Source organism: Dermochelys coriacea, chromosome 4, assembly GCF_009764565.3.
Source record: "Dermochelys coriacea isolate rDerCor1 chromosome 4, rDerCor1.pri.v4, whole genome shotgun sequence".
Classification (NCBI taxonomy): domain Eukaryota; kingdom Metazoa; phylum Chordata; order Testudines; family Dermochelyidae; genus Dermochelys; species Dermochelys coriacea.
Genome location: NC_050071.1, coordinates 59,142,176 through 59,167,292, shown reverse-complemented (window position 1 = coordinate 59,167,292; position 25,117 = coordinate 59,142,176). Strand labels below are relative to the sequence as shown.

General features: G+C 35.9%; 1 protein-coding gene across 8 annotated transcripts in view; it reads left to right on the top strand.

The window, feature by feature from the left end:
- LRBA (LPS responsive beige-like anchor protein) overlaps nucleotides 1–23,761 on the top strand; it is a 555,352-nt gene extending 531,591 nt beyond the window's left edge. For all 8 annotated transcript variants that reach the window (XM_043513125.1, XM_043513123.1, XM_043513124.1 and 5 more), the window contains exons 54-57: nucleotides 8,608–8,709; nucleotides 10,194–10,390; nucleotides 17,465–17,616; nucleotides 22,224–23,761. In XM_043513125.1, coding sequence (XP_043369060.1) covers nucleotides 8,608–8,709; nucleotides 10,194–10,390; nucleotides 17,465–17,616; nucleotides 22,224–22,314 — 542 coding nt within the window. In that variant the 3' untranslated portion in view covers nucleotides 22,315–23,761. The remainder of the gene's footprint in view (nucleotides 1–8,607; nucleotides 8,710–10,193; nucleotides 10,391–17,464; nucleotides 17,617–22,223) is intronic.
- The last annotated feature ends 1,356 nt before the right edge of the window (nucleotides 23,762–25,117 follow it).

Below are 25,117 nucleotides of genomic sequence, written 5' to 3'. Positions count from 1 at the left end.
AATTGTAAGAACAAGGATTTTTTAAAAGTAGTATATAATGTAGATACATTGTTTTTCTTTACTAAAAACTTCATTGTGTACTATGATTTTTGTATAGTGTCAGTCTACATGGTATCTAGGCACTAATAAATCATCAATCACGTCAGTAATGCAAAACCTGCTATTGATTTTTAATATGTACCTATTTGGAAAATTATAATATCTCCAAATATTTGAAATGAGTTTAGAATGATTGTAGTTGATCTCTCCGAGGAGGACTTATGCTATCTTCCTTCTGTTAAGAAAACCTCGTGTTGCTGTGAGATAGGTAGAGTATCATGTTGCGAATTAAAAGCAGTGACTGTCAGAGTACCTTTATATATTTGCTATATGCAATCCCATGGATATTATACATAAATTTACTTTCACACACACACACACACACACACACACACACACACACACACACACACACACACACACACTGAATGATTTGTATTATTTCTTTAAAAAAAAAAAAACCACCGGTTTTATTTGAGCACTGTTTCACTGCAGCCATTAATAAATACTCTTTGTTTCTCAAAAATGGCTGGGCAGAGTAGCGTTTTACTGTATATAACCAAGCATTCTACACTGCCATCTGCTGGCAGATGTGAAAATGATGTGGAGACTGATCCTCCATAAAATATTACTGCTTAAAATATTAAATATGCACACACACTCTTCAACAAATTTGGTGTGAAACTCAGTGGATTTTATTTGTACTATAGTTTGTCTCCTTCTAATAAGGCACAAACTGAATGTAATGTTGTTGTGCAACCTGTCAGTAGTGTTTTAAGTGTAATTGTAAGAAAAGTAGAATATTTTCTTCTTTTTTACTAGAATGTTAGCAAGTTCAATAATGTTCTGTACTTGGACTTTAAGCTCAGGAATGTATGTTTCTCAGAAAAGAAAGAGCAACAGGTACATAAAAGTAACTACAAAATAATATATTTAAGCTACAGTAACCACTTAAATTTCTATCTGACATTTAGAGTCTGTTTCTGCATTCCTAGGTCACCCCAAACTCCCATGGAAGTTTAAGAAACATAGGCTTTGATCATAGGCCTGTTGGAGATGCAGGGGTAGACACCCTCCCCCCCACAGACTTCTCCAAAGCACCATTGAAGTCAGTGGGGTTTTGCAGAGGCACAGCCTGCATGTATCTGACCTCCAGAATGGGACTCTAGATTATACTGCTGTAAGGGCGCAGGGGTATTGGTGATGGTTTTAAAATGTCGTGCATGGGGGCCTGTTGTTCTAGGCACTATGTAAACACACAGTAAATGACAGCCTCTACCCCAAATAACTTTAAGTCATAAAGACAAGACATAATAGATGGATGGACCTTGCAATGTTGTATGTCTAGTAACTCCATTCATAATATAAATATTATAATTTTGTGTTTATATAATGCCAATAAAGCAATAGTGGCTCTATGGAGTCTCTACAGAACTTGCAATCCTAATAGTAGCTGCTCCAGAAATCATTCTCAAATGCAGCAGGTTCTTTTTTAATTGTGCAGACTAAAAATATTTTAGTTTAAACTAAAAATATGTCCTCCAAATAGTACTGCATTTGTAATATAATTATTTCCAACTGGCTAGTAGAGAATGAATTTCATGTTTTCTTCTTGAATCAAATTGGTGGTGGTATATTTTGTTACCTACAATGTTCTAGATACTATACAAATACAAACAAAGGCATTATCTTTTTCTTGAATGGAAAAATTTAGAGAAAAGGTTTTTGATGCTGCTATGTTGGCAGCATCCAGCTTCAGGCATCAATAAACTATATACATGAAATTCTCCAGAAGGATCAGGATGTTTAGTGCTCCATGATGTAATGCAGGCCTTCAGGTTCCAGGCAAAACAATGCTATATTTACAACTTGTAACTAATAATAGATGGTGGTAAAAGGAATTGTATTCATATGGTAAATGAATATAACCTTAATGTGCACCATATGCATGGTGTTGGGATGATGTACTAATATATCACATTTATTTAAATTGTTTGATTACTGAGAAAAATGACTATACTATTCAATTCTAAGACTGTATCACATAGATATGAGAGTAGAGTAAAACAGAATAAGTCATGATTTATGGTCTAGAATTGATACTTTGAGTATCTTCAAAACCGGACATTACTGCTGTAAAAAAAATGTTTGGTAAGTACCATACTTTAGGCTCAGCTAGGAAACATTTCAAAGAGTTTCTGGAATTAATTTCCGTAACATAGGAATTGCAGGATGTAAATTCACTATGGTACACACTAGAACACTTTGTATAGTCGGAATAATATACATTAAGAGCCCCACTTAGCTGGAAGACTAAATTTGTTGAAAAATACTGTTTGCTGTTTAAAAGAAGAAACAAAACTCCTTCTTTTTAAGGCTGATCGTTCATTGGCTGGTTGTTGTTTTTTAAAATGCTACAACGTTCCTAGTCATTGCAATATGAAAGGACTCAAAACATGTATCTAATACTATATTTAAAACAAGTTGTTTTAAAATTAATTACCTATTTAAAAATAAGATCGTATTGCTACAGTATATGCTCTAATTATTTAATACTGTTGTTGGGCAGTATATTTTAAAAGGTTTTAAATGATTAAAAAGTTTTCTTAATTGGAACAAAATTTTACAAGATTTTTTTGTAGAATATATTCTAATAAGCAGAAAATAGTAAAAACAGCCAAAACTAATAGATTTAAAGTGAGCTACACAATTGTATGAAGTCGTTCATCTGAGATTTTTTTTTGATTAAGAGAGAAACTCAAAAGTATTTGTTTTGTGATGGAATTGATCTTTAGATATAACACAAAGAATACAGCTAAAAATAGACATATGTTAGCACCTTGTCTTACGATTGCTATAATTTTTATTGAAATAGTTGCTTTATAATGTTCCTAATAATTTTCCTTTTTGGATGGATAGTTTAATTAACTGGGTACACAGCATATGTTAAAATGTTATGTACATTGGAGACACTGGATAGTCATACCACTGATGTCTGCAAGGGACTTGAGAGGAGTTCATATTTAGTGGGAGGAGTAAGAGACTTCCCAGGACTTTCAACTGGCAAACTATGAATGAGGGGGAAAAGGTTCCAGAAGACTTCATATTGCACATAGGATGGGAATTATGAGGCATGGGAGTCCAGACTTTGTGCATAAAAGTCTGAATTGTAATATTTCATTAATACAGGTTGTAATATTTGTTTTGCTCTTTATATTGTGCCATTTTAGAGATACAAGGAACCATATCCTGAAGCGAGAGTGTGTCTGTAAACACAAGAAAATCATTCAAATTCATGTTTCTAATTAACTACTCTAAAGGGAGATGAATAAAAAAATGTTACATTCTAATAGCATCTGCTTACTCAGTACTCCGTGTCACTCAAATGTTTGCACGGGGTAGCTAGGGGATGGATTGAAATAAGCCCTCTTGGTCTCCTCAGTGGTTATGAGTAAGCTAGAGCCACATGATAAAGTAAATATACATTTAGCACTTTACTAGCCAGGGTTGGAAATGTTACTCGCATCAGTTGCATTTCAATTTCTGGATTTTGTTTCAGGTTTCGAATGTGAGTTTACTCAAATAAATTGTTTCCTTTGGGCAAACTATAGGCTTTAAGTAACATGTGCAAAGACAAAACTAGCTTCCAGATTTAAGGTTGTGCGAGATTTTGTGAGATTATAAAAAGTTTGAATAGATGGCATGCAACTGTAGAAGGAAAAAAGATTGGAGTTGGGAGGAAAAAACTCCTGTCTCTAAAGTGGAGAATAAAGGCAGAGTTTTTATGTACCTTGTAACTAAAATATAGTATAAAAATTGTGCGTTTAAAAAGAAATCAGCCTTCAGACTAAAATTGCAGTTATACTTTCATAACATATGTATATCTCATCATTCAGTAAGATTTGTTGTTCATGAAAGAGCTAGTCTCATTTGTGTAGCAGCGAAATTTTGTTGTTATATTGGCAGCCACTTTGCAGAATTCCATTAATGTGGTATTTATATAGATATTTAACAGGAATCAGTTTGAGGCAAATAAACTCTGAAATGTGTTGTAAAACTAACGTGGAAGTCTAATGGCATAGCGGAGTTCTTGAGATTGTTTTTTTCTTTTGCTTATTTACATTCGGATGGAATATGGCTTGTGCTCATAGTTCCCAGATTTCATAATTAGGGTTTTACAGTTATGTAACCTTATTTTAAAGATTCTATTATTTTTGTCAGTTTTTATTAGAAACAGTATTTTTAAAAATTGTGAAATTTGTAGAAAGTGTTTGGTTTTGGCTATCCTTGTGGGAAGGCACTCAGTCAGTTATTTTAGCAAACAGTAAGTAAAAGATAGTTCGGTTAATTGATGTTTTATTAATTTGAATTTTATATTAAGACATAAAATTGCATAATTAATTTGCACTTAAAAAGGTGCCCTACAGCCTCTACAATCATGGAATCATAACTTGAGAATTACTGTTCATATGTCAGTGACTTATCATAATTAGCTGCCTTCTCAGCATAGAGTATGAAAGGAGCCATAGTCAAAATATTTACATTTTAATATGTTGCATAATGTTATCTCATCAAGTGCTAGTTTTAGGAAAGGGCATGTCACATTTTAATGTGGGATATGCTTTTGTTTTTAGGTTGAGTACAGGTTAGATGGAAATGTTCAGAGTTTGCTGTATTTGTCAGTTCTTTCAGTCAGTCGTTGTAACATAGCAAGCAATTAAACAAGGAATTCGCTTCTGGATTTAAGATGTCATGATTCTGTTTTGTTTAACACCACCGAGGCTGGAAAACTAGGAGGAGGAAATCCCAGAAACACTAAACAGTTATTCGTTAGCTGTAAGGAGTGACTTCTTCTGGATGTTGTAAAACTGGAAGAAAGTTTTGACTTTGTTATAATTCCACTATTCCTTTTAAAATGTAGTTTCCAAGCATCCAGCACTTTTTCAGTGAAATGTTGCACACGTGATGTCATGTGGTGTTCTTTTGTCTTCTGAAGTTTGAGTTTTATGATTTAAAGTGTACTTTGGTCACTTAAGCAAGAGTCATATTTTATGTAATTTTCTATGGGAAAACAACTTTGCAGCAATTATTTATTGTAACACAAGAGAGTTCTCTGACATAATTTGAATAGTTACTGTAAAGGTAAAATATCCTACCTATTTTTGGAAAAAAAGTTTTATATATACTATGATTTTAATAAGTTGTGGCTACATTTATTACAATGTGAATGTGCCACTAAAATTTCTACACCATTCAAATTTAAGTAGTCCTCCAACAGTGATATTGGTTAAGGATATTATTATATACTGTGCTGAGAAAAGCACATCTGTAAGACTGCTGTGTCTTGGTTGTTAGTGCCAGGATTTGGGCTATCTTTAATCTCATTTGACTTGTTCATCTTCCTTAAGGATCTCCAAAAAGATGCCTGAGTATTCTTTTCACCCGTTAGTTAGGGTTTGCCTCAGTGGTCGTAAACCTGCTTAAGGGACAAAGACTCTTTTTTCCTTTGAAGTCATTTCCATAGCTTTTCAAAGGGGTCTAGAAGCTGGTTCCCCTAAAACAATTTAGAAAAGTTTGAAGAGGTGCCCCTTAAACCAGTGACAAAATAAAATTTTCTCTGCATTCCATGACAATCTTCTGAAGCAGTAACAGTTTAAAAGCTTTTAAAGAAATCTGTTCTGCTCTACAATCAGCTTTTAAGTGACCCCATTATTTGGGAAATCAGTGTTTTAAAAACCTCTAAATATTTAACATTTTTATCAAAAGAGCCAGCCTGACTTTTCACAGGATTCTTGTTTTTCAGTAGTGAGAGAAATAGCCTAACTGGAGGTTTCTTTGTAAATTTACTTTTCTAATTGTTGTTCTCTTTTTTTTTATTGATGCGAAATTATTTAATGCTAAAGCTATTTGGTAAACAGTTGGATGAATGGATTTGTGAGACACTGCTTATAATCTAGGTAACACAGGTTTATATTCTAATTTATATAATATATTAATATAATCTTGCTAAATGAAAAACAACATAAGTATTATAGATAGAATTTTTACTATGTATTATGATAAACCTGCATCATCAGTCCATGTTGTGTTGTAGGAGAAGCCTGACTCCTAGATACTATTGGGATAGGGACTGTGGAAATGCATAACATTTAATCCACAGAGACAACAATAACACTACTACTAGAAGCATTTAAAGTAAACATCTTGTGCCACTTGGGTTTTTGCTTCTATCCTCTAATAACTACATTAAACAGTTCCTTAAATGTCCTTTTAAACCCAAACAATATAAACCCATTAACCCCGAGTCGGTGTTGCTCATTTCAAACTCTCATGATTTCCATTTTAAAACTATTGTTTTATGAAAATATTTAATACATTAATTAGTTTAATTTTTTGATGATCTGTGGAGTTTTGTGTTCAATGCAAGTTCTGAAGACAGTGTTAAATAATAACTATTACTGACTATTTAATGTTGCTAATGTGTGCATCTCAATTAAAAAAATACTCCAAACCAGGAACTGTGCAAAACTGCCTTACATTTCATTTGGGGACAATAGGACAGAGCATGGGATCTATAAAGTAGAATTTGCTACTGGGTAATGAGGCTGTTATAGTAGATTCCAGTGTAAGTTTATAGAACTTTTTTCTATCCATTTGAGCAAAGTCATGGATTGTCTTCATTGTTTCATTTACTTTTAAAAGTGCTTGTTCCGTGTTTAGGTGAGGAAAGTTCAATATAGCCATATTTCTGTAAAATCAGTCAGCTGAGATGTACCTATTGATCATAAGTCTATCCCTTATGCTTTTAAATTTTTTTTCTGAACTGTCTGCCATGCTTCCTGATTTTTAGAGTGTTTTGCCAAACTCCATATGAAACAAAAGCTGTAGCATTTCATGGTTATATATTTGGGGATTAGGGATCACTTACTGAGCTGCTCCAAAGTATTTATAAATATGAATGATATTTTCCTGATTTATTAAGAAAAATACTGTTTACTTTGCAAAATTTGTATGATACAATAATATAAATTATGTATTGTAGCAGTAATTGCAGAATAAATCATATTTTGAAAGGCCATAATCCCTGGTTTGATATAGGATCATAGATTATGACCTTTTTAAAAAGACCATTTGAACACGACAGCTACATGGACAGTCTCAGAATTGTTGCAAATGACCAGAGTTAAAACGCACACTGGTAAGAGTAAGTAAAGTCTTTTTAACTTTACTTTCACATGTCCAGTCCTGCATAGAGAAAACTCATTGTTCCTGTGAAAACATTCTCTGTTTGTAGGGTCTGTTCTAACAATCTGACTGTTTTATTAGAAATTTGCAGACACTACTTTGGAGAGTGCAGTATAAATGAATAGACACATTAATTAGATTGTGCTTATTAATATTTGGTTTTTAAAAAATTTCTACTTCAAAACTTTTTGAATAATGCTATCTAAACATGCTGCTTTATCCTTGCTGGAATCACTTGACACTATTACTTCTTTCTGTGTCTTTGCAAATCCATGTACTATTTTTTAAAATTAAAATAACATTTGATTTTCACCACCATCTTTCTCTATAGCCCTGGCATTCCACAGGAAAAAAAAGTCATAATTTAATTTAAAGTAAAAATATTTCCTGCTACAAAAAGCTTATTTGTAGTTCTCTTTTATTAAGCTAAGTGAGAAAACCTCATCAAAAACATATTACTTAAAACTTGAATGATTTGAACTCTTCATAAAAGGCTTCCAATTGAAATAATTAGACAGTAATTGCAAAAATAACATTGTGCTTTCCATGGACTACTAGCATTCTGGGAGAGTGGGCTAGTGAAAATCCATGAGATGAGGTCTGAAGTATTTTTAAAGAAGTTTATGATAACTCATGCATACACTTTCTATGTCTGATCTTTGAGAATAAAGTTAATTACCCATATTTGTCGTGACAGAAGGTTTAAGTCTGACCAGTTCAACAGTTCATAACAATATGTCTGCTTACAATTCTCCTCTATTGACAGCATCCCTAAATGTTTGATGTGGTCTCTAAAGACAGATTCTGGAAAAAATAATTGCTTTGGACAAAGCTCCAACTGGCTATGAGGAACTCAGTTAAGCCTCATAGTTGTGGTTTCAATACTGGAAACAGATTACAGTGAAATCAGTAGGTGGACTCCTTCCTTCAACCTGGACATCATAAATGTTTTCCCTTGTTACTTATCATAGTGACATCTGCACTTATTTACAGAATATTTATTGACGTGAACTTTGTCCACTGAGAGGGAGTAGAATCCTTTAGGTTCAAACTACTTGTTGTCTATATAGAGTTTATGTGTCTCTTCATTAGTAAATGGCCAGGCTGAATTTCTGAAAGGCAGTGCTACAAGTGTACTGTTGCTCAGCAGTTTGGAAGAAGTCAATCTCAAGTGTAACACAAAAAGTATAGTCCATACCATGAGTATCTGTTCTTGAAAGTGTAAATTCCAAGGGCAAAGAAAATACATATGTGAATTACTGTAAACACTGCTTTTAGAGATGAATTGTAACTGAAGATTCCTTTTTTCTTGTTTCCTTGAAGGTGATTTTGCCACTCCCCGAGCCATCTTGACAGGACATGACTATGAGATCGTTTGTGCTACAGTTTGTGCTGAACTTGGTCTGGTAATAAGTGGTGCTAAAGGTAGAAGGTTTTCTGTTATCTTTTTAAAACTGTATTTTGGTCATAAAGTTATTGTCCTATTTAAAGGTGAATACAGTCTACGATGATGGAGATCATATTAATTATGTATGATTCATATTTAAAAAACCTTGTTTTAATTGGCACAGGTTTTCCTTTTAAGTCAATTTGAAAAACATCTTTTGACCATAACACATTAAAATTAAAGCCGATTCACATGTATCTATAGAAGTACAGCACAGACATCTTCCCCACGCTGTTCTTCCAGTTACCTTGTTTTTGTTTATTCAGATTAACTACCTATAGTTGTTAGACAATACAGAGCGAACTATCCTCTATGTGTTCCTGGTTCTCTGCTGAGACTATCAAGAATGCAATGTAATTATGTGCTTTGTTTTTGTTATGGATAACTCCTCATGGGGAACAGCAGTGATTTTTGTTGTTGTTGTTTAAAGATATATTTGCATTCCCAACTAAAATTTGCAGTGGTTAGGTTCAGCTTCCCTGCGCTCATCTACAAGGTCCCTTTAAATCTTTCTTAAAGACCCATTTCTGCTGGGCTGCTTACAATGAATTGTGTTCACTTGTACATAAATTGCCTGTAGTTGTCCCCCTTCCCTACCTTTGTCTATTGATCAGTCCTCCTTGGAATAGAGACCTTCCTTCTTCAGTGTTCAAAAATTGCTATTATAGGCTGCATTTTCAAAGTTTGGCACTCAAAACTGCACACACTTTGTATGCTCGTAACTTACACAAGGGAATACCTGATGTGTGCATACTAATTAAGTTTTTGTCCATGTTCATTACCAATGAAGAATGTAGCTAGTCATATATGGGTACACATCTGATTTGTGAATGCATATCAGGAATTTGTACACCTAAGTTAGGTGCTGCAGTTGTGAGCATGCAAGTAAGTGCATCATACTGTGAAAATCTAGCCTTCAGATTCAGTACAGACTCATTTTGTTGCACTCAGCAGAAAAATGTGGTAACTATCAAGTTTTCAGGGAAGATCCTAGAGACTAAGGCTATGACTACAATAGAGAGCTTACAGGGGCGCAGCTGCATTGGTGCAGCCACGCCCCTGTAAACTCTCTAGTGGAGCTGCTCTAAAATGACAGGAGAGAGCTCTGCCCCCATCTACTTAATTAATCCACCCCCAATGAGTGGTGGCAGCTATGTCAGTGGGAGAAGCTCTCCAACCGACATAACACTGTCCACACCAGCGCTTAGGTTATAATGACATGAGTGGTAGTGTGGACATTGCCTTAAAGTAGGTGATTGCTTTAGTTACCCTAGTGCAATCTAGACTTTTAGGAGATGAGACTACCAATGTGAAGAACTTTAGTATTACAAGAATGTACCTTAAATTTTCCATTTATAACACATTTTGAGTTAATTCAATAAAAGCCATTACTCATTTCCTTTAATGTCTTTGGATGGATTTGATATGAAAATAACCAGTGCTTTTAATTCTGTTTCATCAGAAGGACCATGTCTCATACATTCAATGAATGGAGACCTATTGAGGACATTAGAAGGTCCTGAAAACTGCTTGAGACCAAAACTTATCCAGGCTTCAAGAGAGGGCCACTGTATCATATACTATGAAAATGGCCTTTTCTGTGTATTCAGTGTGAATGGGAAACTTCAAGCCACTATGGAAACAGATGACAAAATAAGGGTGAGTGTGCAGAAATATATTCTAAGGGTTGCGTATGTCAATATTTAAAATAAACTTAGGAGAATTCTGAGATTTTGGAATTGCTCAGGGTTTCTTTCCATGCAAATGGTGAATGAAATCTATGCAATTTCACTAATGCCTGCTACATTTAGAAGAGCTCCAAGAAATATGTAGTTGAGGGATCAGACATTGCTCATGAAATCATGTTTAACTTTACAGTGGCTTTGCCTAGGTAGCCAGCAATATATTGTGGGTTTTTCCCCTTGAATAAAAGGACATACAAATAATACCTGGTGTGCGCACACAGGAGAATTCAGGATGTTACATTTTTGTCAGCCTCTCAAGAGTCAAGATGACCAGTCACTCCAGCAGTGGGAGGACTGCGGTGTGTCATTAGCCCTGTCCATATTCCTGCATCTCATTTGAGATATTATGCAAAGGCTGAGTTTTTGCTAATATGCGAAATCACACATTCAAAAATTTTCATAAAATGTGACATGGAACAGAACAAAACTTGGCAGCTGTGGTAGAACTAAGCCGAAACAAGAAAAAGGGAGAATATTTTTAATTTAACTACTTAAAAAGAGAGAAAAAATTAAGTAGAAATTTAAAAGATGAAGCAGAAGAACACTGCTGTAGTTAAATCCAAAATAGAGTGGGTTTTTTGTATTTAAAAGAAAAATGGGAGTGGAGGCAATGCTTAATAAAATAACTGTATGGATTTATTTTAATGTCAATATAAGTATTCTCCTGCTGGTCTAAAATCCCAACACAACAGCATTATGCTAACACATGAGAAACAGAAAGTGGTTCTCATCTTCCTCCCTAAAATACTCTTCTTCCAAAAGGCCTAAAACCTTGCAACAGCCACTGAAGAACTGTAAACAAAAGAGCTGAAATAAAATAAAAATGAAAGATAACCCCACCACTGAACAAAACTTGAAGAGCTAACAATACAGGTGTTAATTTGCACTGCTCAGTCACACAACCCATCCTACTCTGTTGTCTAATTAGATTACAAACTCTTTAAAGAAAGAAGAGCCCTGTCTTCTTTCTTGTTTGTAGAGCAGTTGGCAGCACTATAAGAAGTGAAATTAACCACAATATAACTGACCATTGTAGTTTCATTTTCCAAACTGAATGCAATGGAAAAAAAGTAAACTAAATGGTGAAGAGTTGATTACCACAATCTATACATAATACAATAATAACAATTCTGAAGTGTTGTTAATGCAGGCAAGGATATTTTGGCACCGTCTCTTTTCCTTACAAGGTCTGATCACATGACTTGTGCAATATTTAAGATATCCTTCCTGAACTCTTCTTACCCTCACACACCTGTCCTACAGTCTTTCAAGAATTCTTTACCTTTGTTTTTCATCCGTGAGCAGTCTTAAATTTGCATCCTTTGTCCTCACTTGACTCCCACAGGTACATAATTTTGTTAAAACTTGTGTTGCAAAAGAGAGCAAAATGAAGGAAACTAGCTTCCAAACAGGTAGAAAATATTGAAATATATGTTAAAAGACTGTTACTAGCCTTAACTCTTTCCATGACAGAAACTAGCATTTTATGATTTCATATGCAGCTGGGACAAAATGTTTTAATGTTAACACTGGAGTTTCAGTTATGCCTTTCTCCTTCTTTTAGAAATTGACGTCAAACTCTTGTGTAAATTAAATTCTGTTAATCCATTATCCTAATTTTCTTGAAATGTTGGATATATAGGTTGTTGAGTATGCAATTTAAAATAGCTGTATTATTTGGTGTGTTTTCCATAGCCAGTTCTGCAGTGGATTAATAGTCACAAAATGCTGAATTACGCACATTTATTACTTAATACTCTGTAAATGCAGATTTGTTTGAGGTAGGGGATATGTCATGAGAATTTGCATGCCCCTATCCCAGCCTTTTTTCCAAATTGATATAGATTCTTGCTTCATTTTTAATCTTTCTTCAATTAGCTTTCTTCAACCAAGTTTCACCTTTTGCTATCCTTGCACGCATGCTTGTGAGTTTCCCACCCTAGCCTCTATCCCAATACTTCATTTAAAGCAAGCACACATCAGAGTGTTTTCTTTTGCTTTTCTTTTTACAATAATAATGTTGATAATATGTCACTTTCAGTTGTGATTATATTGTCAACTATGCTAGTAAATCTGTAAAATATCTAGAAATCCCTTGCTGGGTAAAACAATTTCTGTGGTGTTTCAGTCAGTACCCACGGCTTGGAGAATATTGCTTGAGGCAGCGAATGTTCCGCTCTCTGTAGGCCAGTAATACACACTGTTTTTTTCCCCCAAGAGTCCCACGAGGATTTTAGGTTTCAATAATCCACAACCTTCTTCCAGAGCTTCTCCACTTTATCATATTAGAAGGCAAGTGGCAACTGTGTGATTAAAGTAGGGGCATTTAAAATGAGTAGGACCTGCCTACAGGCTGTGCAGACTGACGATATCACTATTTCTTGCCGGAGAAGATGAAGAAATAGTGGGTCAGAAATGCAGTTGCTTATGTAAAGTAAAATTCTGATGTGTTTTCTTGTCATTTTGGGCTTAGACTGCAAGATATAGTTGATGAAAATAACAGTTTACAGTTACATTCAGAACAACATTCTACAACTACCAGAAAAATTTGACTGTCTGGGGAAACTCGGGGTATAATCAACATTTTCCACCTGTGTTTGTTTTAAATACTGCTTCATGCAGCTTAGGCTAACAGCATATCCCAGCACATCTACCGTGTATTGTTTAGTTGTCTTAAGAAATAAATTAAATCTAAGTGGGCAGCCAGTTCAGAGAAGTAAAGTTATTTTATCCTAAACAAAGACAGTGTACTAATTCACCCAAAGGAACCAATTTATTTTCCTTTCCTGAGTCCTGAGATGGGGAGGTGCCCAACAGCCTCTTGCTGCCATAAGCCAGTGCTGTCATGGTGACAGCTCTACTTTTTAAGAAGCACTGCCTTTCAAGAATCTGAGAGGTTAAAGGGTTTGCACAAACTTCTGAGACTTTTCAAGGAAATACAAGTCAGAAGTGAAGCTTTTAGAACATTGCTTGAATTGAGTGCTATGGGGATTCGTTTGCATGTCTGAATCTTATGTTGTGAGAAAGATTAGATGGCAGAACTGTTTGAGCTTATACTTATTAGAATCCTGGATAACTTTCACTGGGAGAAAAACTGAACAGTAAAATTGATTCATGCCTTCCCCATAATAGTTGGAGTACTTGAGAGTAAATGCATCCTTTAGTTTGTTAACTCCTATGGGCTATGTCATTAAACTGAAATTTTGACAGCGTGACCTTTGTCATATATATATCAACTACTTGTCTTCTTGAAAAGCAGGTGACTTAGGAAAATGGCATAGATATTGGCAAAACCTCAGACTGTTCTTTATTTAATCAAGAGATCACAGAAATCATTGAAATTTGCCGGTAGTGGAAGAGTTAAAGATTAATGGCTTTAATTTGCCTTGTAATATAGCATTTCTCCAGTAAAAAGCCTCAAGTATAAAACACAAGTGAACCATGACCAGAAGGTTAATGGATTTTCATCAGCTGAATTTTATAAGTGTAGCAAATAATTATTTGTCATGCCTTCATTGCAATTTCAGAATACCCTCAGGAGATTGCCATTTGTGGAATGAAAAAAATGGATATTGATTTTACTTCTAATGAATAATCTTTTTAATAATTTTATTTGGTTTGCTAGACCTCATGATGAGCTATCTTGGTATATGCAATTTTCTCTTCTACAGATTTTATTATCTTACCTCTCCGTCCCTAGCTTATTGCCTTGTTGCACCCTGGTTATATTGTGTGTAATTTAGATTCTAAGCTCTTTGGGGCAGCAAACATGCCTTCTTTTTGGTTTGGGAGGTGCATCACACATCTTTGTGTGCAGAGGGAAATAAGAAATGACAAAAATAATAATTGATAGTTGGAACATTTATACCATTTAGAACAAGTTTCAATTCAGAATGTTTGAGCATTTAATTATACCATATTTATATATGGCTTGGAAATGATTACTGTGCCCACTACCTTTTTTAAGCATTGGGTACATTTGTCGCAATCCTAGTTCAAAATACAGTTGCCTGGAATGGGTTGATCACCATTTCCTTCATAGCTTGTAAATACAAAATGTTATTGATTATCTTTCATTAAAAAAAAAAAAGCATTAGTCCTGAAAGAATTTTGTTAAATAAAATGTTAAACAAAAGAGTTTGTTCCCATAACAACAAGATGTCATCATAATAAACACTCAAAACTAAGGTTATGAAAAGTTAGTTATTTGATAAGAACCCTAACTCAGCGCTGCTGCACTTCCTGTACTTTGTAGAGAGTATTTTTAGCATCATCATAACAGTAATAAGGCACAAAAATGGGAAATATATGGCTAACTAATTATTACTATGAAGACCATAATATTTTATTTTCTACACTTGTCAGTGTTCAACATAACCACTTTAATATTGCATTAATGGTGTGTTTAGTATTTTAATTTTAATTCCCCCTGTTTTTTGTGAGCAGGTGCTGCATATGTTAAAAATTCTGCAAATTATGAGCACCTCAGAAACACAGATTATAGTGCAAAATACTTGTGATTGCCACAAGATCTTAAAGGCACCATAGCATTAAGCTTTCTGTGTAATAGTTTTTGAAAACTCTCGTGTGTGAAGACCTCACCCATAGTTTTCTGTGTTGAAAACTGTGGATGAAATCTTTAAATGCAAAAGAAACTATTTTGGTTTTCAAAACTGTTTATGAAGAAAATTTTCTAAGATATTGTGATGGAATTGTAGAACTAAACAATAAAGTTATATTATGGATAGTTGTTGTAGCTATATTGGTCCCAGGATATTAGAGACACAAGATGGGTGAGGTAATATCTTTTATTGGACCAACTTCTGTTGGTGAAAGAGACAAGCTCTCGAGATTACACAGACTTGAAGGAAAGCTCTGTGTAAGCTGGAAAGCTTGTATCTTTTACCAACAGAAGTTTTTCAAATAAAAGATATTGCCTCACCCACCTTGAGTTTCTATATTATGCATACACATTTTAAAATAGTTAGGACTTCATCATTATAAGCAGAGCTTCCCTGTAAGAAAGGTTGCCTAATATTTCTCATTATAAGACTGTGTTTTCATTTACTTATAACTTTGCCTCACTTTAACCCTTTAGCTGGCATTTCCAATGCTGGGTGTCAGCTTCAGGCTGATTTTTTTTTTAAGTTGCATTTAAAATGACTCAGCTGTCTCAAAAAACAGGTTTTGGGGAAAATGTATTGTTTTGACCACGTTAAATTCTTACAGCTGTTTGTTGAAAAACTTTAGTATCTCTATGCTTTGGATCAGAAACTCTAAATTTGGCAAAGGTGTCATTCTAGTATCAGGGATGTGCTTTTTGTTGTCTTTGTGAAAATCTCCCCAAATTTAGTGAATTTTGGAAGCCTCTGAAAAATCTCAGGTCATACGTGTATGATGGAGACTTCTTAGGCTTGTCAGAGCTTGGCAGCTAAATTTTGCAGGAGCTTTTGGGAGAACAGTAGGAGCCAGGAAACAGAGAGGAAGAGGGGAAGAAGCCAGGAAGTGTGGGGATGAAGGGAGGAGATAGGTGAAGGGAGGGAGGAAAGTAGGAGCCAGGATGGGAGGGATGGATAGTAGATGAGGGTGAAGGTTGAGGCATGAGTCACAGTGATGGGGAGGAGTGAACAGGAGCAGAGGGGGATGGGAGCCCCAATGGAGAATTGGGCAGAAGGGTTTATAAGTACTTTTCAGAAACTGGAATAGAAGCCAGGATTCCAGCCAGGAAGCTGTGAGGAAAATAACTGTGGAACTCATTAGAAAAGTGTTTCTCATATCCTTCTGGCTGGGCCAAATAGAAGATAACAGCCTGCTATTGGAGGAAGAGGAGAAGCAGCAGCTTAACTAGAATGCAGAGGGGTGAAAGCAGGGAAGGGATTACACGAGCCGGGGGAAAGCAGGGGGGAAGATGCAGCAGTTAGCGGTAAAGATCTGTGCTTTAGATCCAAAGGTCCCAAACTTGCTGATGGCCTACCAGTGTGGGGATCACTATGGAGCCATGTGATACAATTACTGTTTTTTTCATTTTGCTTCTTAAAAAATTATAGGAAATTATAGAAAAATTGTAGAAAATTATAATAACCCATCTCTCCCTATATTAAAGAACATTAAGGCTGCCAAGTCAACACTCAAGTTTAGGAAATGCCACAATTAAAGTTGCCCGTGCACAAACAGCCTTCATTCTGTAAATTCCTAATGTTTGAATGCTTCATTTTGCAACCTAAATGTTCTTTTAATGTAGTTTTTATATGTAATATCAATACTCTGTTATGTAAATATGAGTTTGGGATGGACTATTTCTCACAAGTAGTGAAAGTATGAGTAAATTCCCCAGTTCATCCCAAATGGGGGTCAACCTTTAGAGCACACTATCATTTATTCTGTGTCTGACACATTAGCTAAACATATCTTTTTAGAAGTATTAAAAGAGTATTAAAAAATTTAATTTCATTCAGACTTTTTTGTATCCCTCCAGCTGTAAGGCCAGGCAACTTAGTTCTGTGTGTCCAACTATGCAGGGCTTAGGGGGAAAGAAAACAAAAGCCGATAAACAGACCTCCAAATGTGGCCTATATTAAAAAAAAAATGAGGGCAACTATCTGAGGTTAAAGCTGTTTGGGTGAAAGTGAGGTGCAAGTACTGCAGCCTCCTGTGAATGCACCCAATTAGAAAATCAAATCTCCTGAGTTGCCCTCATACTTGATTTTTGGTGTGTGGAATAGTTGATAGGTGAAATAAACTTAAGCCGCTTGATCATCCTTTCTATTGTACTTCTTGTAAAGAAACCAGTATATTCTGTAGATTTCAGTGTTTACCCTACATTTAAGTTGTAATTGACTTCTTTGCTTCTCAGAAGCTGTATCTACTGATATGAAGTGTCTTCAGAGATAAAGCTGCGATGGTGCAGGTCGGGTGTTCTGGAAGTGAGAGGGGGAATAAAAGCAATGCAAGTTGTTTTAACGGAAATATTAATGTAATTTCCCTTTAGGCAATCCATCTGAGCCGTGATGGACAGTATCTCCTTACAGGCGGAGACAATGGGGTCATCATAGTATGGCAAGTGTGTGACCTCAAGCAACTTTTTGCTTACCCAGGCTGTGACGCTGGAATCCGTTCCATGGCCCTGTCATATGACCAAAGGTGAGATTTCAGTTGGGGGTCAGAAGTATTTCATAGAATGTACTATTATAAAGAAACTACAAAAGGAACATCATTATGGTGAAAACAATTTTTTTCCTTTCAATATTGTATTTACTTTGATCACAAGTGCCAGTGATAATATGGAGAATTCTGTGCACTGTTTTAGTATTGAAAGATTATGATTTAGGTCTGATAATCTTTTTCAGAGTTGCAGCTCTTGGTGGGTGGGTAAATTAACACTCATTCCGGGAAATCTGACTCTGACGAACTTTTAATATGTACTGTTTTTTCTTTCCTCAGAGGAAAAAAATATTCCTAATTATAGGTCTTCAAAGCCATTAACAAAAAGAAAATATACACTCACTCAGATTTCCATCAATCTTTTACATTTTGTTTTCTCTTACAAAGGATAAAAACAGTAAACATATTTACTACTGCCTATATTACACCTGCCAATTCCACTATGGTTAAAGGTCTTTATGCATTTTTGGCACATAGCTTTCTCCGGTTTATAACTTGAGTGTTTATAGTTGTATCCAGCTTGTCTTTAGCTCACAGACTACTATCTAGACTTTTGTTAAGCATCTAAGTCACTAAATCTTATCAAAAGTCTCTTAGGATCCTAGCCACTTTTAAAATGGGACTCTGCCCTGGCTACACCTAAAACACAGGTTGACCTAGGTACATTGCGACAGGCTATAAAAATTTCACACCCTGTGTAACATAGTTAAGTTGACCCAACCTCCACTGTAGATGAAGGTAGGTTGATGGAAGCATTCTTTCATTGATCTAGCTACCACTTCTCTAGGGGCTGGATTTACTACAGGAACAGGAAAAACCCCTTCTGTCTCTGTGTCAACAGTACAGCAGAGTAGCTATAACACATGTAGTGTAGACATACCCTCAGGCTTCTAAGTCACTCGGTCACCTTTGAATATTTTGACTCCTATATATAATTGTATGTGTCATTAATAATCTTTGGAGCAGGAACTCTCTCCTACTATGTGCCTAGCACAGTAGGGCCAGATCCTGACTCAGCCCTCTAGGTGCTACCCTAATAATAATAAATAAATTATTAACAATAAGGGGCCAAATTCTCTGCTGATGTAAATGCCTTGACTCCATTATTGTCAATAGAGTTTTACACATTTTCACCAGCAGAGAATTTGAAAATTTGTGCTCATCCAACACTCAGCCAAATTAGGGCAAAATATCTTTAGCTTTTTTTGGGATGTTGGAGATTAAAAAAAGAGACGACTTTTAAACTGAGCGTTCATGAAATGAGGCAAGTCCTCTTAGTTTCCCACTGGGACAAACAAAATTTTTCTAAACAAATGAGCATCCAAGTGGGGAATAAAGAAATTAGACTAAGTGTTTTTAGTTGTTACTGAACTCTCAAGCGTGCCAAAGACAGGCAGAGGCCGGCCATGTCCTGTGGCTAGTCAATCATTCACTAGGAACCTCACAAACCAAAGGTAAAGCTCAATTTTAAATCTTGATTAAACAGGAAGTAGAGTTTTTTATACTAATGGTAATCATTAAAAATGAAATATGAAATCCCTCAATGCCTTTAAGAATCAGACATCTTATAGAAGTGCCTAAATATGGATGCAAGAGCCAAAATTTAGGCATCCTTTTTATAAAATCTTTGTGTTTTTAGATAGATAGATAGATTCCTGTCATATGTTCATTATGTCAATCTTAACACAATCCACATTTCAAAATGTTATATCAAATACTCTTTAAAACAAAAACAATTACATCTATGGATTTTAATCAAAATTTTAACCCACTACTTCTTACCAATTTGAAACCCTACCCATCTCAACTTCTGCAAACCTTCAGTCTCCTTGAATCGTCCTCTTCATTCTTGTACATGTTCTCATAAGCAATCATTCTGGAAAATGGCAGCTTTCTAGATATTAAAATGACTGGTACTGTCATTTTTGGCTGGAGACAAATTCTACCTTTGAGGCCCTACTCAGATGGCTTTCTGATGTACCTGTTGGATCACTTCGGTATATGGTGAAATAATGTGTTAATAACTATAATTAGAGCTGATCACAATTTTTAACAACAGTTTTTCATCAAAAATGCAGTTTAATCACAATCGAAACGAAGGGTGGACATGTTGATATTGATTAACATTTTAGACAGGAAAAGGTTGAAATATGTCATTTCTGTAGTGTAGTGATTCATTTTGTTTTGACTTTTATATTATAATCAAATTTAGTTTTAATATGTATATATTTGATTTAATATTATGTATACATGTATAGTATATTTAATATAATGTAAACATCTATATGAAATTAATTGAAACACCACTATCAAAATGTTTTGACACAGACAAAATGTTTTGATTGTCTCAAATTAGAAATTTTGGCTTTTCATAACAAATCAGAACAATTTTTTTCCTACAAAATGTATGAATTTCTCACTGAACAGAGAGTCTGATTTCCAACCAGCTCTAACAGTAATGTCACAAGATGAGACAATAAACATGACTGTCATAGCAACTCCTGATACATTACAAGCCAAGATGTCACTTCCGCAGCCATGACTGCTCTCAAATGGCCCCAAGTGGGATCATAGCTGTTCAAATGGAGCTAAAATGTCTCCAACAGTCAGCTCACTCATAGTAAAGATGTGGAAATACAGAATATCTCTGTGGTGGATGGCATGAATAATACTCCTACTTAGTGCTAAATACCAAATACCAGCACTCTGGTTGTTTACATGCCCATGAAATGAAGCTGAACATATGTATAAACAATAGAGATGTTTCAATTCTGTATGCACATCTGGTTCTTTGATGAAGATCCTGTGCTAAATCCCTCTTGAACTCGGGAAGAAAGAATTGAAATCTGCACATGCTGGATCCCCTCCATTTTACTATTTCATTAGCACTCTCACCAGCAGAGTTAAAGCCATTATGAAAACAAAATCAGAAGTGGTCTGTATGTGGTGACCCTGGTTTTATACAAGGTTAATTGTTCTTGTCATCTAAGTCTTGAGCCCCTTTTGGTGCCCAGAGTGCCAGGACAATTTCTTTGAGCTTGATCCTCTCTGATCCATAATTCCATGTATTAGACCAGTAGCAAAACAACTTGCCCTACATTTTCAAATGTGCCCACTAATTTGAGTCCCTCAGTTATTAGGGTCCCAAAATTAGAGCCTCTGGGACTTGATTTTCACTGGTGCTAAGCCCCTGCAGCTCCAGTTGTCTCCTGTGAGTGTTAAGCACCTCTGGAAATGAGACCATAAGTGTTAGAATTGTACACCCCTAAATTAAAAATTTAGACCTTAATTATTCTTTTCCCCCATATTACTTCAATCTGGAAAGGAAGGTAAGTAATACATTCTTCAAAATGGTATTAGTCACTATTTCCCTGAAGTCTGATTCAGTTCAGATCAGATACAGTAGAGGAAAATCATCTAGGAAATAAAATGCTTTAAATATACTGTATGATTGCTGTGGAAATTTTAAGACCTAATCCAAAGTCAGTTGAAGTCAATGGGAGTCTTTCCATTAACTTCAGTAGGAATCGCATCAGGTTCTTAATGTTTGAGTTGGTGGCATTCTTAGGCAATATCTATACTACAAGCTAGGGGTATGAGTTCTAGCTCATGTAAACGTACGCTAACACTCATGGAGCTATTGCACTAAAAATAGTAGAGTAGCAGTAGTAGCACAGGCAGTGGTGAGTGGTGGCAGGCAGTGGCGTATTATCACCTAGGGCGGCAAATTTATAATAGCAGCCAGAGGTGCGAATTTCCCCCAGCGCCGGTGGGTGCTCACAGGCCCCCAGGCCGACCCCAACTCCACCCCTTCCCCGCCCCCATTCCCACCCCTTCCCCAAAGTCCCTGCCCCAACTCCACCCCCTCCTTGCCCCTATTGATTCCCTTTCCCAAATCTCTGCCCCAGCCCTGCCTCCTCCCCTAAGCGCGCGGCATTCCCCACTCCCTCCCAGCCGTGCAAAGCTGTTTTATGCACAAGCGCTAGCAGGGAGTGGGGAGAAGCAGGACCTGGCGACACGTTCAGAGGAGGAGGCGGAGTCAGAGTGGAGGTGAGCTGGGGCTGGGAGCTGCCGGTGGGTGCTCTGTACCCACCAATTTTTCTCCATGGGTGCTCCAGCCCCAGAGCACCCACGGAGTCAGCATCTATGGATGCTGCAATTCTACCAATCATAGCGCATATTGAAACCACCAATGACGGCACAAATTTGTAAAATAACTAAAAACAAGTTCATATGGGGGCGGCAATTATTTCAGGGCCTAGGGGCGGCAAAATCATTAATCCACCACTGCTGGCAGGGGCTAGCCACCCCAACTACAAATCCGTGGATTGATGCTCAGGGCAACTAACCCATGTCACTGTTCACTGCTGCCCATGCTAGCAGAGCTATGTCACATGCTAATTTGATGGGAGCTAGTGCGAGTATGTCTACATGAGCTGGGAAGCACAAGTGTAGACATATCCTTAGACATTTGATTTACAAAGGTGGTACTAGATATGGTGGAAGAAATCTGTCCAAGAAAGGTAAGTCAGCTGTGTTTGAATGTAAAGTGGCTAACCCTTAACTGAATTTTGTGCTTTTCATAGGTGTATAATGACTGGCATGGCTTCTGGGAGCATAGTGCTTTTCTACAATGATTTCAACCGATGGCATCATGAATATCAAACCAGATACTGATGTTGCAGCAGACCAGAACTAACATTGACATGGGCAGCTGCTGTCAGAATGAAACTGAACATAGCAAGCCGCTATTCAGTATCGTGCCGCAGCGTTGTTCTGTATAAATAGCTGTATTACATCTGAATGTAACTTAAATTTGCTCGAAGAAGCAAACTATTTTTTAAAGTTAATTGCTATTTTTGTAGACCTTGCATGATTTTTTGGGGGCAAAGGGCAAAGAAGCAGAAAAATGACTGCTGCGTTCTGTAGTTAAAAATCTATATTTTTAGTCATTTTGAGAAGTCTATTTTGATTCATGTATGGAAAGAAACTTAAGATAAAGATGGTTAAATCTCTTATTCTAGCTATATTATGAAGAAATACATTTCCCATCTAAAGCTTTATCTATAACCTTGAGGAATATATGATTTTAACAAATTGAAAGTGGGTTATAATACTGGGGATTTTAATTTGTGCTACACTTTGTCTTGATATACTTTTCCAAATGATTGTACTTCTTCAGCACTGAAGTTTCTGGGAATCAATAATAATATTTAAATTATGATAAATGTAATTTTAAACATGGCAAGGAATTGTTTCCATCAATATTACTATTCAAGCATGTTTCTAGACCTAGACAATTAGTTCTTTTTTTAGTTGTATGTTTTTGTTATGCAGTTAAGAGGGAGAAATTAGCAACAGAGTCTGTGTTACATCAAATGTGAATCCTACTAGTTTTTACCTGATATCTTCTTCAGAGCACACCAAAATGTTCATTGTTCCTCAAAATCAAAACTTCAACTTGGGGTGTTTGGACACGTCCTCAAACTAACAATCTACACAATATTTTTTTTAAATTTTTAACAAAAGCACACTTATGCTGCTTGACTATGAAAGCACTAAGAGGCAGGCATTCAAATGTTCACAGCCTCTACATCTTTTCAGAAGCTCTAGACTTGCAAACTTCTTTCCCATTTTTAGTTTTTTTCTTCAGAGGACTAACCACCATAGTTATACAGCAGATTCCATATCTTGTGCTGTGTATGGCAACAAAACCATTCAGTTTCTGCTGTCACCAAATCCAATCCAATCTTATCCAATCCAGTCTTGTCCAATCGTGTTAGTAAATTATCTCCTCCCTTAGGAAATGAAAAATAATTTATACTAAGGAACAATAACTTATTTTGGTGTTGCATAATTCTACTTTTCTACAAAATTGCTGTGCAGAATTCTGTGAAAATATTTGTGAAAAAAACTGTATTGTTTTGTAAGTCTGTATTGCATAAATAATTGTTTGTATGTTGTGATCTATATGAGTTGAAACTTACATTCCATATCTGTATCAATTTATCTAGCTGCCTACTGGAGCAGTTCCCATTTTTCTCTTTAAGCAAAGATTTGGAATGAGAAAACTCAGTTTGAGTGAAGAAATTAAATAAAATGACATTTGTAATTGAGACCTTCAGTGCAATGTATTGGGCTCCTGTGTTTTCAATATGTACATACAAAAGAGAAAACAGCCACCATCACCCAATGCATTTGCAAATACAAAGCAAACACAGGGTTTGAGACAATAATGGCCTGATTTTCCATTGTGTTATACCATTTTTATGCTGGTACAGTATATCTATATTGATGTCAGTGGAGTTACACACTAAGGTGTAACAGAATGGAAAATCTGGTTAATGAAATGTGGTAGTCATTATCTTCACCTGATGAAGTGTGGAATAGTCACCCACTAATAAAATGCCTTGAATTGAAAATGAGGTTGTATAAAAATAATGTACTTTACAAACTTTTGCTATTTGCAAAATTCATATCTCTTTATAAATAGATTTTAAGTAGACATAGATATGAACTTTTTATAAGGAGGAATATTCTCTGTATATGTTCGTAATGAATATATAAGTGCTGTGTAATGAGTTGGTTACTAAAGTTTGCAGTGAGGGTCAGATGAATGTCCATCATGTATCACATTATCCAGGTGCAAAATACAGAATTTAAAACTTTCTACTTTAGTTTTCTTAGTTAATTTAGAACTGAATTCAGTAACACTAAAAATTACTCACTGACACAATAAAAAGAACGTGGCACGTTAGAGACTAACAAATTTATTTGAGCATAAGCTTTCATGGGCTAAAACCTACTTCATCGGATGCATGCAGTGGAAAATACAGTAGGAAGATATAGATATACACAGAGAACATGAAAAAATGGGTGTTGCCATACACACTCTAACGAGAGTGATCAATTTAGGTGAGCTATTGTCAGCAGGAGAAAAAAACCTTTTGTAGTGATGATCAGGATGGCCCATTTCCAACAGTTGACAAGAAGGTGTGGATCTTAAACTATTTCATGGGCACTTGAAATGGTAGAGATTTCAGCCTTTATTTTAAAATGGTTGGTGGGTTTCAGCATAGGCAATAGGCATTGGTTCATTACACTGGGATACTATGCTGGGGTCCCAACACCTAAGCTATCTCAGACAACACTGTCAGACGTAGCTGCTGGGGCCTTGTTGGTCAGGAGAGTCCTTCCCCAACTGGAACATTCATATGATATTTATTGCTCATGTTCCAGTGCTCTTTGGGTTGAGTCCAAGCTGCTGCATGTACACTGGGTGGTCTGTGGTGGTAACATGGAGCCTCCTGGGGAATCAGGATGTCTCCCTTTATTACAGCCCTGCTTTGAGCACAATACAGGTTTGTCACACCCCACCTATGTAAGAAGAAATCTCCACCCAGTGTTCTCCTAACTGCTTCCACAGACACACTTTAATTCTAGATCTGCAGTGTTGAAGCTGTGTTACATCAGTTCTAGA